A 14515-nucleotide genomic window follows, 5' to 3' on the forward strand; every position below is an offset into this window, starting at 1 on the left:
ATACCATATATGTCATTTTATTCAAAGGAAGTCATAAACGTTAAAGAGATCTATTTCATGACAGCTCGTGCATCTAGTCTGAACATGCTATCTTGTTGTTTGGTTCGCAGTTGCTCCATACAGCCACTCCTCCTCCTCACAGCTTGGCTTTGTTTCCTGTTGAAAAGACTCCAACTCCTATTGCATATGAGAAAGGGTAACTGTGCGTACTCTAGGGAAGTTCCCATTTTTGGCCAATCTTTAGTCTGGCAGATGTCGGTGAGGGTCTGCCTCTCGTCAGAGTGCTCGTCGGAGTAAGACTGAAGTGTCATTAAATTCTACTACTGCACCGGAGGCACACACGCAGGCTAAATAGGGCTGTAGAAACGGAGTTGAAACAGGCCCACAATCTTTAATAGTATTTTGTATCACTTCGACGAGCTGTTCTGTGTGCACATTTGCTGATTTTAATGCTTTTTTTTGGAAATGCAGTTCAACTTGGAAGTGTTCATGTCTTTTCTAAACAACTGTGTTTTGGTACACACATTTGGTACAAATATTCACGGTTCTCAGACAATGCTAATGACTTTGGTGATATCCTTTTCATCTAGAGCCATCATTGAGTTGACATGTTTTTTCCCCCCATACAACTATTGGATAGAATGCCATGAAATGTGTTACAGACATTAATTATAATAGAGTAAATGGAAATGCAACAAAACACACTTTCAAACATAACAGCAGGCATAAAAACAGATGATCTACAGGGAATATTAAAGAAAACAATTCTAACAATTCTAACAAGCTAATAATCAAGCATGATCTGATAGTAATACAGTATTTGGTTGATCTGCGTGGGAGTCTGGCAACTGCATTTTGTCAGCCAGGAAATATTCCAACTTAATCAACCAGGAAAAGAAACTCGTAATTACAGTAATGTGAGAAGATATGTTGTTTTACCTTCGAATACTGTCAGATTTCCCATGAAGTCAAAACATTATTTCTATGATTTTTTTTTCAACTGAGAAAAATGATGTACAAACATTGTAGATATGTACAACACATTGCAGACTCACTTGGATATTTTTTTTTACATTAAACAAGATAACACCATACCCAGATCTTCCAAAGAAAAGTAGTACATGCATGGTACAAACTTTGTATTTCATTAATATTAATAACCTGTCATGTCCAATATTTTGCAGATTTTTATGGTGGGTCTATTTGCAACAAATTTGACACGTTGCATCAGTTTTAATAGGCCCATCCCAGGTATCATACTTCTTTAAACCTGTGGGGCATAATTAATCTGCAACTGAAAAGGAGCGGCTCCTTTTAGCTGCCTGCCATGTTTTGTCAGTGATGTCATAAAGTCAGATTCGGGGAGGAGACATCGGTGTTTTGCTATCCTTCATCCCCTAAACAGCTAACACCATGGAGACACAAACATTGGGTGTGTCTCAAACCGATTTCCAGTTTAGAAGGAGATGAATGGCGCACGTAGTCAGCTGCTTTATTTTCTTGGGTGTAACAAAATCCAGCGAACTTGGCGTTCTGTTTAAATTCAGGTCCCTGAACCAAATGTTCCACTTTCGTCAAACTGAATCAGTGCAATTCTTGGGAAGCAAGTAAACAAAGTACCACATGTGGCCTACTAACAGCATGGTAAACAATGGTAAATCATAGAAAATGTTCATATGGCTATGAACTCAAATGAAAAGAAGAGGACTTTGTCAGTCCTGCATCATTTATTATGATGAATTCAAACCTTGGTCAGACACAGCAGAGTAAACATGAGTGCAGCTTTATACAATTAATAACGGTTAACTTTGATTTAGTGGTGACAGTTTGCAAGCCATGACAGTATTGCTATCTTCAATGCTAACTCACTATAGCATACTTACTGTAAATCAGTTCATTTCAACCATGCAACTTTTGTCTTCCCGGGTCAAAATTTACCTGGTCTGGTTTGACTGTTTTTAAAGCGTACATTATAAATTATCACCCAATTCTGTATTACACCTTTTTGGCCAACTTCATTCCAACTCATTACCACAAGTTTTACACTTTTTTTGGAATTCATGGTCAATATACCTAATTTATATGAAATTAAACCTCATTTTTTAGGAAAAAATGCAGAAATTATGAATTATTTGGACTATACTCAAAATTGGAGGAATAATGTTGATGGATTATCACAGACCGGTATATGTCAAAGTTTAGTCCGAATATTACAAATATTATAGTATAAAAAAAATGTTTAATGACAGTGTGACACATTGCACCATCGGGTCAAAATTGACCCAGGAACACCACAGGTGCTATAATTTTGAATAAAATACCCATAATGCAACGAAAGTAGTGGTCATTATTTATTTTTGCAAAGACCATATAAGGGAACCATCCATGTAATTTTGGTGAAAGACATCCATATTTATGATATAATGAAGTTTGAAAATGGGTCAAATGGGTCAAAAGACATCAGGAGGGTTAAATGGTAAATGGACTTGCATTTATATAGCGCTTTTCTAGTCTTCCAACCACTCAACGCTTTACACTACATGTCAGCACTCACCCGTTCATACACTGGTGGCAGAGGCTGCCATGCAAGGTGCCAACTTTGCCCATCAGGATCTAATCTAAATACTCATTCGCACACCGATGGCTCAGCCTTCGGGAGCAATTTTGGGTTCTGTATCTTGCCCAAGGACACTTCAACATGTGGACTGGAGGAGCCGGGGATCGAACCGCCGATCTTGCGATTAGTGGACGACCCGCTCTACCTCTAAGCCACAGCCAACTTTTATTGTTTGTTTGGACTGTGTTGTCCATGCTATGAAAAGTCCTTGAAAAGCCAACGGAATTTAACTATTCTTTTACAGCTACAGTGCGTACATAAGTAGAAGAGTTTACTCATTATTGTTCATGATTTTTTTTTACAGTATAGCTAAAAGTTATGTTTTTCATTTGATGTCATTTTTGTGTGCATCCTAAAAATTGTTTTGCAGGTCATTGACTCACCAGTGTTCTTTTAAAATGTAACTTACTGTAATCACTGCCCCAACATTCAATTCACTGTACAGCGATTAACTATAAAACTGGGAACTGATTTCAGACAAAACAAAACATTTTGGTCCCTGACGAAAGGTGGCAGTGGAGAAGAGAAGCTTATTACTTTTGTGACTGATATGAAACATGCACACTCATTTTTTTAAGGGTATTGGAGTTTTCAATTAAGTTAATTAATAATAATTAAGTGTTTATTGGAGTATTTAATGTAATATTGTAGCATAAGCCCTTTGGCTTTTCTCGTACCCTGAACATATCTATTAATTAAACTCTATCATGTTTTCTACCAGGATGTTTTAATTGTGCGAACAAATAAAGCCTAATCACTTCAGTGACTTGAAATGAAAAAATATGCATTTATGGATTTAATTCAGATTACATGATGCAAAATCTTTCCAAATTTCCAGCGGACGTAATATTTCACTGTCTTTTGAAACATTATCTACCTCCCGGTTTGTACTGTATTTCTAAATCCTTTTCACATGTCACTGATATCAAAATTGGATAGCAGTCAAGCAATAAACAATACTGTTCTGAGGCGGCAATGAGCACCGCTATCATGTGTTTTTATGAATCTGATCCAGAAATGTGCAAACTGAGGCGGATATTTGTCCATGGTAGAATAGCGGTGATAAAGGCTGGCTAGTTACTCTTGATTATTCATGGTGGTAATAGATGTGAGAGCTGCAAAGAGAGAGAGAGAGCTGGGACTTTGGAGACGGGAACAATGGTGGCTGCCATGAAACATGAGATAACAGTGAGGGAGGGAGTCTTTTACAATGGCTGCTAATTGGCGTGCACATGCCCAGTAGACCTGCCCTTAAAATACCCTGTGTTCTCTCTCTGTGTTTATCCATTCACACATTTGATTGTACGTGAACACAGAAAAAATCCTGTCATGTTTTAGAGTTTGAAAAATCTGGTAATGCCGAGATGGATGTGTGTGTTTGGGTTTTATCACTTGAGAAAAATATGAAAACCAAAATTGATCCTCTTAAATTTTCCTCAGGTGTGTGGCATTATGCCAGAGTGTTCAGACCACGTTTTTGAAATTCAGGCTGGTTCACTTTTCAAGATTTAGATGCACTTACTGAAGAAAAACCGTGGGCCAAATGTTCACAGCTTCATATCAATGCTTGCTTTTGAAAAATGAAAAAAAAAGTTCAACCAAAGTGAAATACTGCTCTGAGTCCAAATATCTCAAAAGGTGAAAGAAAATTTTCAAAATTGGAATTCAGTCATTATGGATTGAAGTGACAAGCCATTGAAGTTTGCAGGATGATGAAATACATAGCCAGTTAGCCTTCATAAATCTCAACCTTTTCCCCAAACTACTGACGTTAGTTTACTGCCCCAAAGTTCTAGCTACAATTTCCATTAAAAAAGGCAGCCTTTGTTATAACTCAAGTATTCAAAGGGCAATATTCTCTAAGGGATAATGCAACACATTCTTATCTCAACTCGTCACATACTGACGCTTTGTCAGACCCCTCGGCATCACTTTCCGGTCGCAGTAAACACGTGCTTAATGTTGTGAATTAAACAAAAACACGTGCTAGGTTCAGGCAACAAAACACTTAGTTAGGTTTAGGAAAAAACAACATGGTTGGGCTTAAAAATTACTACGCACTTACAGTGAAAATATGTCTTGACGTTGTGAACACAGGACACGAACGAACAGTTGATTGTTAAGTGAAATGTAACGCACGGGACACAAGCGGCTGTCTCCTGGATGAACGCCCTGTGTTGTTGGTCCCATCCACCTCCCCTCCCCGGCCAACTTGTGTGTCACTTTGGCTCTTTAAATTACATCACCCCAGCACTTTCCCTGTGCGTTTACTGTTGCCATGGATGGTTTTACATTGTAGTTAATGGAAAGTCTCTTACTGCAGCAAAAGGGTGCCGTGCGTGGCGGTATTGAACGCCAACGGCCGTGACAAAGCATCAGTATTTGACGCCCTGGGAATGAGAACGGGCTTTATAATAATAAAGAGGTTTGACTTTTTGTTATTATATTACAATAATTTGACAAAAACTATATCCTTTTTTTTAAAATCAAAAACGACATTGACTTCCCCTGATTAGATTTAACTTCTCCCATTACATAATGTGTTAACCCACTTCTGTTACCTAGACAACCTACACTCTCACTGGACAACCCCACTGCTGAATACTGAATCATTAGCAGTGTCTAGCCAGTGAAAGCTGACTATTACACGCTTGTGATGGCAAGATTTGTGTTGCGAGCTTCCTGTTACGCATCATCGCTAACGTATTGTAAACTTCAACTCTAAACTGTGACAGAAATGAGCCTCTTCTGGGTGTGGAGTGCAAGATTGGACAAGTGCTCACCCACTCACATGCTGAGTAATTTATGACGACTGTCTCAGATTCACGAACGTGCCAGATAGCCCGAGGCTGAAGCTCTGCTGTGACGCATCGATTTCCGTCACATACCAGCAAATCACAACAGTCATTACAAACAGTACACACCGCCGGCAGGGAGATGATACTGAGCTGAGTTTGTGGCAAAAATCTTTTGAAGCCAAAAATTAAGATTCTTGTTTGGTTGAAACTCATCTCCTGAGATGTGAGAATGGTGAAAGATAGAATGATAAGGAAGTACTGATAAAAAAAAAAAAGGGTGTGTTTCTTTGTTTATCTCCAGAAACGCATATCATTTATCATGTTTCTACTGGAGTTGAGGTGTTGAACTGTTTCCAGGGTATTTCCCAACTGTCAGCTATCGGATTTTATACTTCCGTGAATGCGGTTTCGCACGGTGTGCGGAGTGGTTTCACTAAATTTGACATTTTATTTTTTTAAAGAAAAAGAAAATGTCAAATAAATATATATATATATATATATTTGTTTTAATTTTTCTTAAATTGAATATTCCACTCCCTATATAATCTTATTAGTTTTGTTTATATTCCCTTGTTTCTATTGTATGTGTGTAAGTATGTATGTACAGTATGTATGTATGTATGTATGTATGTATGCATGCATGTATGTATGCATGCATGTATGTATGCATGCATGTATGTATGTATGTATGTATATATGTGTGTGTGTATATATAGATGTCAGACATTACAACTGTAAGTTTATTTTATTATTATTTAATTTTACATCCAACCTATTTTCCTTCCATTTTTGTTAGGTTCTCTATTCTTATGTCTCCGCGTCGGCGACAGGAATCAAGAATGAATTGATTATATTTAGGCGGTCAAAGGTCAAGGTCACTGTGATCTTACGTCCGTCCCATTCTTGAAAGTGAGAAAGTGAAATTTCATCACATTTGGCTCAAACGTCCACTCAAGTTTTCTTTGCAAATTTCCCCACTGCGGGACTAATAAAGGAATATCTTATCTTATCTTATCTTATCTTAAGAATTAACTGATTAGAATTTAGTGGTCAAAGGTCACTGTGACCTCACAAAACATGTTTTTGTCCATAACTCAATAATTCCTATGCTAATTAGAACAATTTCACACAAATGTCTGATAGGATAAATGATGTAGTGATAATATTTTGGACGGACATGGATATAAACTGCAACTTGACTCGTTGGCGGACGCATACAACCGCGGGGCAGAGTTTCTAAGGAACAGTAGAAGAAAAGAAATGTAGCTTTTCTGGTGCTGGTGGTGTTGTATTGGGTGATTTTTGTTAATATCTGTCTGCCATGGATTGTTTTATGGCGTCTATAAACATTAACGTGCAGTAAACATAAGATTTAGGGTCATCGACGGTGTTTGTTGTCATTTTATTTTGTATTATGTTGAACTGAAGGGGTTATTGTGATCATTCAGACATATTTCTTAAGTAACTGATGCTTTCTGTTTTTCATTCTCTTCCAGTAAAAAAGTACCCGAAAACTGAATTAACTTCCTGAACAACTGGAGTGTTTGTTTGTTTTGCCTGAGGAAGAGAGGGAAAGAAAGCGTGGGAAAGTGTGTGAGGAAAAAGGTGTGTTCGCAGGTGTGCCAGCCCTCCTGTGTGTGTTTGTGTGTCACCAGCCATTGTTGAACTGAAGTAACACCTACCGCTGCATGTGTATAAAAGACATGCGCACGATTCATCTGCTTCATTATCAGTTCAGCTTGCCAAATAGTTCCGGCTCTCTAACAAGTCAACTTCAGACCATGGCTGCGTCACAAGTTTCTGGCATGAAGATGAGGAATCTTCTTTTTGCGGTTATTCTTGGACTTCTTGCTGTTGTCCACTCAACACCTGTTAATAGTAAGTGAAAGTCTTTTTTTCTTATTTAAACTGTTTTTTCACAGTGTATGTCTCTGAAACACTTTCTATTTTAGAGTATCTAGCTTTAGCTGCGTGATTTTATAAGCCACGCAATTTTGTTTTATAGGATTAAACTGTACAATTAAGATCCAAATCCAGGTCGATTTTTTTATATCCTTGGTGGTCATAAATAAAATTCGTTAAGATTCGTTCACCTGAGGACTCAGGTAGTAAATAGTCATGGGTTTTGCAGTCTGACAAACACAATAATTCTTCTATACAGACCTCTGAAATTTCAATAATTCTCATGGTGTCCTTATTCTTACCCCGAGTCAGCACTCCCCTCCCTTCCCTAAGATGCTCTTTATGTTTCAGCTCTACCTCTTTCACTAGAAATTCCAGAGTAGTATTTCATTGTCGGTGTGCAGGTTTCACTGGCACCTCCAGATTACACACAGAGATCTTTGTGAAATGTTCCGAGCTGCTCCAGGAGGCGCATTAATGCGTATGTCTGGAGTAATGTGAAACCAAAGATCAGCAAAGAGCTGTTACACAAGTTTGGGCAAACGGGTAACTTCATAGGGAACACCGGAGCTGAACATGACCGGGCAGAAATGGACAGTGGAGCATTTGATTCTTAGGCCTTTTTTAGTTATTTATTTTTATTCACTTTTTAAAAAAAAAATATATATATTATTCTTATTTTATTGAGATATTTCAAGGAAACAGATTGTTGCTTATTATGGCCAGATGTGGGAGAAGTACTTGGGTAATTTACTTAAGTGACAGTACCAATAACACAATGTAAAAATAAGGTATTAGAAGTATTACAAGTCAAGTGTTTAAAATTAAAGTAAAATTTCAGAAGTATTATTATATATATATATATATGTTATATATTAAATGATTCCTGGAACTGATAGTATTATGCGTTAGATTGTTAATACTGTTGTATCACTGTGTATTTTATGGTTGTAGTTGGCCGAGGTAAAGCTGTTAACGACTTTATATAGGTTAGGCCAGAGGTTCCCGACCTAGGGGGAGTCAGGCCCCTCCAAGAGGTCACAACATAAATCGAAGGGGTCATTCATTGATTAATGGGGCATAAAGAACAAAAACAAATATTCTGCCACAAAAAAATTTATTAATTTTTTACTATCTTTCCTTTTTCTAATTAAATACTGGATTATTTTTCCTCTTTGGACCCTGAAGAGCACTTTAAATGAAACCATTTGAGAAGGTTTTTTTAAACTCATACACAGTTGTAAACCACTGGTTTATTCTCTATTGTATTATTCTCTATTGTATTTTGCAAGCTTATTGTATATTTTTTTGTAGAAAAAAAATTCTGAAAAGTAAGTTGTAGCTACATCTGTCAGGTAAATGTAGTGGAGTGAAGAGCACCTTATTTCCTATTGAAATGCAGTGGAGTACAAAGCAAAGTACAACCTGACGATAATACTTGAGCACATGCTAAAAGCCTTCTTTTCATTACTGATTCATGTATGTTATGAAATATTAAAAAATGAGCAAAAAACAATGAATATTTGCATTAATTATACAGTACATTGCCTTATTTGGCCTTGCTTCCGCCTCCCTAATGGCAAAAAAAAAAAACCTTGACAATGGCTTCCATCCAACTAAAACAAAGAAAAAGAACAGTCATGGTTTACCCTTGTACTGGGTGTGTCAAAAGTGCGGTTTGTCTTGCTAAACTGATGCTTTGATGAGACTGCCTCTCTTTTGTTAGCTCTCTTATAGACGATTAGTCACCCAGGTTAATCATTACCGTCCCTCACCACACCTCATCAAAGAAGAACGCAACACAAGTTTATACAAGACTTTGGGTGAAACTCTTAAGCCGTGCGTGGTGATTTTGTAACACATCAGAGAGACTTGGTAACTTTCCTTTCCGCTCATGTCAGGGCTGGTATGTAAACACTCCAATGTGACCTGTGGATTTTTCTGTCTTTCCTTGTCCTAGCTGTGACCCAGATCCCCACCAAAGCTGAGGATGAGGTCATGAGGCAGGCCGTGACGGAGGGGTTCCTCGTCGACCACTTTTCCCTCCCTTCACTCACAACCGAATCACCCAAAGGAGACACGACCGTTCAAGCATCCCAGCAGCCGTCCTCTGACTCCACAGTGAGCGACGCGGTTGAGGGCTATATAGGGGAGACCAACGACGTATCCACGACCTCTGTGTCCCTCCAGTTTTCAACCACAACTCAGAGTGTTTCAGATGCTCCGAGCTCTACCTCCACAGTGGTGCCAGGGCACACTGATGACTCCAGTTCAGATTTGACCACCACCCAAAGCCATCATGCTAGCTTTACCACTTCATCAGTGGCAAACGAAGCCCAGTCAAGCGTCACCCCAGACCGCATCCCGGTATCTCAAACCACTGACCTTGCTGTCTCCATCTTTCACTTCCTGAGCACCCAGAGTTCGGATTCAGGGTCTGGAGATGGACAGACGGACTCGACTACAACCTCCAGTATGACCTCGAGCTCCAACACAGAAGCTAGCACTGCATCATCAATCTCCACGACAGAAACTAGCGCTGCATCATCAACCTCCACGACAGAAACTAGCGCTGCATCATCAACCTCCACGACAGAAGCTAGCACTGCATCATCAACCTCCACGACAGAAACTAGCGCTGCATCATCAACCTCCACGACAGAAGCTAGCACTGCATCATCAACCTCCACGACAGAAACTAGCGCTGCATCATCAACCTCCACGACAGAAGCTAGCACTGCATCATCAACCTCCATGACAGAAACTAGCACTGCATCAGGAACAGGCGAAGGATCAGAATTAGGATCAGGAATGGAGATTGTAAAAATGGCAGAGCCAAGACGTTTTGGTGGTGTTGGTAAATATCCTATACCTGTCTAAAATAGTTCTGCCTACAATCACTATCATAATGTTTTTATTGACATTGCCTTTGGACGATTTTAAGCCTATGTTTTTTCTGTTCTTGGTTCAAGCAGAAAGCAAAGTGGGAGATCCTCCGATTCAGCCGGAATCCCAGAACAAAGAACACAAAACACCAAGTAAGTCCAGAACAAAAATACACATAATAAACCAGATTTCTGCATGATTAAACTCTGCATGATTAAGACAGTCCATCTGATTAACTCCGACTCTCCCATTTCTCCAGGTTGGATCATCATCGTTGGTTTTGTTGTTGGTATTGCAGCACTTGTAATGCTCTTCGTTGCCATCGCTACCAGAGACAAGTAAGACTTTAAAAGCAGACAAACAAAAAAATAAAATATATATATACATATATATTTATTTTAATTATTACTATTGTGAGCTTAGAATTAAATTCTCACTGTTCCTTTTTGCGCAGGTGGAATGGACCAAGCAAGGCATCCCAGCAAGAGACCAAAACTAACGACTCAAACCAGCAGAGGGGGCTAGAGATGGAGACATTCCTGCACAAAGACAATCCCAAAGAGAATGGAAAGGCGTCAGAGTACACAGTCATCCCTCTGGACGAGCTCCCAGAGAAATATTCATCACACTGAGGTTCAGAAACAGACCCTCTGGAGGCTTGAGACTCATCACAGAACCACACGAGTGCGTTTGAAGCAGATGGATTTGATCAGAGGAACAAAACTGTCGGGGCAGTTGAGCAAAAGGTTTCTGTGGACTTTCACAGCTCTGAGCCCAGTCTGAACCACAATCATGGTCTGGCTTTTCCTGCTGACTTTCTCTTTACTTTGAAACTTTTATTATTTTATATTTCGGTTGATGCATTTATTGCCATATCAACTATTGTATTAACTGTTAAGTACAAAACTGGTCGGGTACGATGCACAAACATCTCTTTTATTTCAAACAAAGTCTTTACAGTGTTTTATTTCCTGTTTTTTTTTTGTAAATAATTAAATGTTTTTTTACTCACAATTAGAAGAGAAAAAATGATTCTGTGTCCAGTCTGGTGAAAAATATCGTTGTAATATTATTTTTAAACTCTTTTTAATAACATTATTGATGACTGTATTGTGGATTGTAACTTATATTAAGCAGTTCTGTTGTTTCCACAACATTCATTAAAGAAGCTCTGAGTATTGAACAGTGCTCAGCCCAGTAATTCATTAGCTTCTCTTGACAACCTACACAGCACTGCAGCGGTTGTAATATGCACTTATCGCTTCTCACACCTGCCCTCATCTGAGAAATGAACACAACGGCAGCTCATCAATAAACATTTATTTATTTCAATTTAGTATTTACAAGTATTAAAACATTTACACACGTTCAGTCCATTCGCCTGACAAATATAGCTTGTGGTCTGTTATTTAGTACGAGTGCATTCAATCCTGCTTGCATTTAGCCGGTCAAAGTCCAAAAGACGTTTTGCATCACAATGAACGTCTGACACAAGGGGAATGTGGAATACATTCTTGGACCAATATGTGCATAGAATCAAAAAGAAAGATAGAAAATACATGTTTTTATTATTGCCTAAAGATTGCACAATTTCACATGTTCATAGAAAACACTCGCTACACTAGGCCAGCCGACTAATGATCTCATTTAGATCAAGGCCCAATAACAAATGCAATAGATGGGAAAGTGATGTGATAAATTAATAAATAGAAAATAGGGTTTTTGACATGACTCATGGTATGTTGATATTAATCAGGAAGACTCTCTTCCATTTTGGAGGACATTGAGCCAAACACTGGATGGCTTGCAGAGGTGTCACAGCATGTAGACATAGCTGCATCTTCACCAATGTTCCATGCCCCGAGTACCTTAAAGGGTAACTTCGGTATTATTCAATCTGGACTCTATTTTGCCATGTTTTTGTGTCTAATTGACTAATCGTGATTCAACAAATAACAACTTCTGAAATTGGTCCTGTATTGAGGGAGAGCGCTGTAGAGGGCAGCTGCTCACGTGCTGCAATGTAATCCTATTGGGACAAGCTGGCGTGGTCATTTACGTCCACTAAAAGTGCTTGTTTTTGCCACAACAGGCTCTGCTTGTTATTTTAAGTGTCTGACATTATGGATAGAGTCTCGCTCAAGAAGTTTCGTTCTGAAATATCGTGAGGTGACGTGTTGCCGGAAGATAACGCTGGAATAGTGGAATACATCCATGGTGGAAACGCAAGTTTGTCGTGTTGGAGTAGAGAAAGCGTAGTTCACTGTAAATATTTTCAATGTCATCGCTGAATATTAAGATGATTTCAACAATGTGGATGAGGTCTTTGAATTTGATGATTATTTATTTGAGCCAGAGTATACGGAAATTCAGATTTCACAACGATACCTTTTCTTGAGTGAGACTTGTACATAATAACAAACAGACCAGATCAAATGAAAGGTAAGAAAAACACTTTATTGCTCTGTAGGGTCCTTTCCATAATGTTGTGAGACACATATAATAACAATCTGAGTCTGTCAGTAGTAAAAACAAGCATTTTAGTGAATGTAATAGCACATTGACACTGCTCACTTGCCCTCACAGCTTGTTTCGCGGCTTGGTTTATCCCTCAATACTGGACCAGTTTCAGAAATTGTTGTCACTATTAGTCACTTAGACACAAAATCATGAAAATAGGGTCCAGGTTGAAAAATACTGAAGTTACCCTTAACATGCTCATAATCAACATTCACTCATTAAAGAGCTGAAAACACTTGGAGCTCAGTAGTTTCTTTTAAAAACAGATAAATTGAATGCATTGTTTGTAAGTAAATAAGCCTAAGTTAACAACCTACTGGCACAGCTAATGCCCCATAAAAGGAAAATTAATATTGTACTAACATTGTTGCATATATATAGTTATAGAAACTTTTAGCATAGCAAAAACAGTCCTGATAGATGACATAAAATGTCAAATTCTATACATTTGATTTATACACTTTATCTAAAGAGAGTATATACACAAAGTGCAAGGAGGCACTTTAAACATTATATAAGCTGTCGCTTATACGAAAGGAGAAATAAATAAATCCCGTTTTCACCTTGTCTTTTTTTTTTTTTAAACAGAGTTGCTACACGGAGTTGAACTCAAGAACATGTACACATTCAGCCAACATCCAATGACCTTGTTCTTACGGCTTCAGATGTATGCGAGTGCTGGAGGCAGAATTTAGCCTGCACTTGCTAAACAGACGTGACTGCGGCTAATTAACTCTACACGTAATTACAAGCTTGTTATTTACATTTAAATCTGCTGTGTAAAAACTACATGCTGCAGAATCTAAGTAATATCTCGGGAGGAAAGCCCAGCCTTCCTCGCTGAGTGTAGTAAAGCTGGGAGGTGGAGACACTTTACTTTTACGACTAAAATGCGAGTCCCAGTATTCTATTGAAATTAATGGTGGTAACTTGTATCCGGAAATGTGTTAGTCATCACACTGACTGCACTCTGCAGTTGACATCGTCAAGGCAAGGTTGTCAAGTAGCAAAGAAATAAACAGTTTGAAATAAAACACAGAGCAATGCACTGGCCTGCTGAGAGATTGAGAGACGCCACCCCTGTTTCTTTTATATTATTGAATTTTCTTTCCTTGTTAATCTTCCTCTTGCTCTCAGAAACACACATGAACACACAGAAATCCCAGTACACAGGCATACTTTTTGACTACAAACAGAAACTCAGTGCGTCACTCATACAGAACATATATACAAAAAGTAATAAATAACTGTGAGGGCTCCCTTCACATACTCTATTTGTAGCTTTACAGCTCCCTGCAACACATCCTGTACTGTTTGTTGCCAAATTTAGAGGTCACACCGTCTTGCTCTTATGGTCTTAAGCCCTAAGCTTTGCTTCTTAGGCTTGGCCATGTGTGTGACATCACGGTGTAATCCCATAAGTCAAACAGTCAAAGGTAACGCAGTGTTTAACCATCACTTACATCATAATGCCACACGAAGCACCATTTCATTCAGTTCACGTTCTGTTTTCATGAACCCGGTTTGCATTATTTTGAACCTTTGGTCCAGTGTTTATGGAAATTTCATGAGAAGACGTCTCAGAATACACAAACACACATTGATAGTAACAACCATTCAGTAAGGTGGCTGATCTGTAACAATTGTTCTGAGTCATGTACACCAACTTTGATATTTTCTCTTACTTGGTCCTTGTATTAAATGTAACTGGCAAGGTCCATCATCCACATATCATTCTGCCCTTTAAGCTACCAATAAAATGCTTCATTACAAAAGAAAAATGAGATGTTGC

At 38.5% G+C, this 14515-nt stretch overlaps 1 protein-coding gene across 4 annotated transcripts in view; it reads left to right on the forward strand.

Annotated features, from left to right (window-relative positions):
* The window catches only part of LOC141760126 (uncharacterized), a 15853-nt gene extending 4462 nt beyond the window's left edge, over nt 1–11391 (forward strand). The window contains exons 2-6 of one of the 4 annotated variants that reach the window (XM_074622758.1): nt 7149–7293; nt 9278–10174; nt 10290–10355; nt 10463–10541; nt 10658–11391. In XM_074622758.1, coding sequence (XP_074478859.1) covers nt 7197–7293; nt 9278–10174; nt 10290–10355; nt 10463–10541; nt 10658–10835 — 1317 coding nt within the window. In that variant the 5' untranslated portion in view covers nt 7149–7196 and the 3' untranslated portion in view covers nt 10836–11391. Of the gene's footprint in view, nt 1–6555; nt 7294–9277; nt 10175–10261; nt 10356–10462; nt 10542–10657 lie in introns of those variants that run through there. The other 3 variants (XM_074622759.1, XM_074622756.1, XM_074622757.1) reach the window with 3 other exon arrangements.
* The last annotated feature ends 3124 nt before the right edge of the window (nt 11392–14515 follow it).

The sequence above is a fragment of the Sebastes fasciatus genome, chromosome 2, assembly GCF_043250625.1.
Source record: "Sebastes fasciatus isolate fSebFas1 chromosome 2, fSebFas1.pri, whole genome shotgun sequence".
Lineage (NCBI taxonomy): Eukaryota > Metazoa > Chordata > Actinopteri > Perciformes > Sebastidae > Sebastes > Sebastes fasciatus.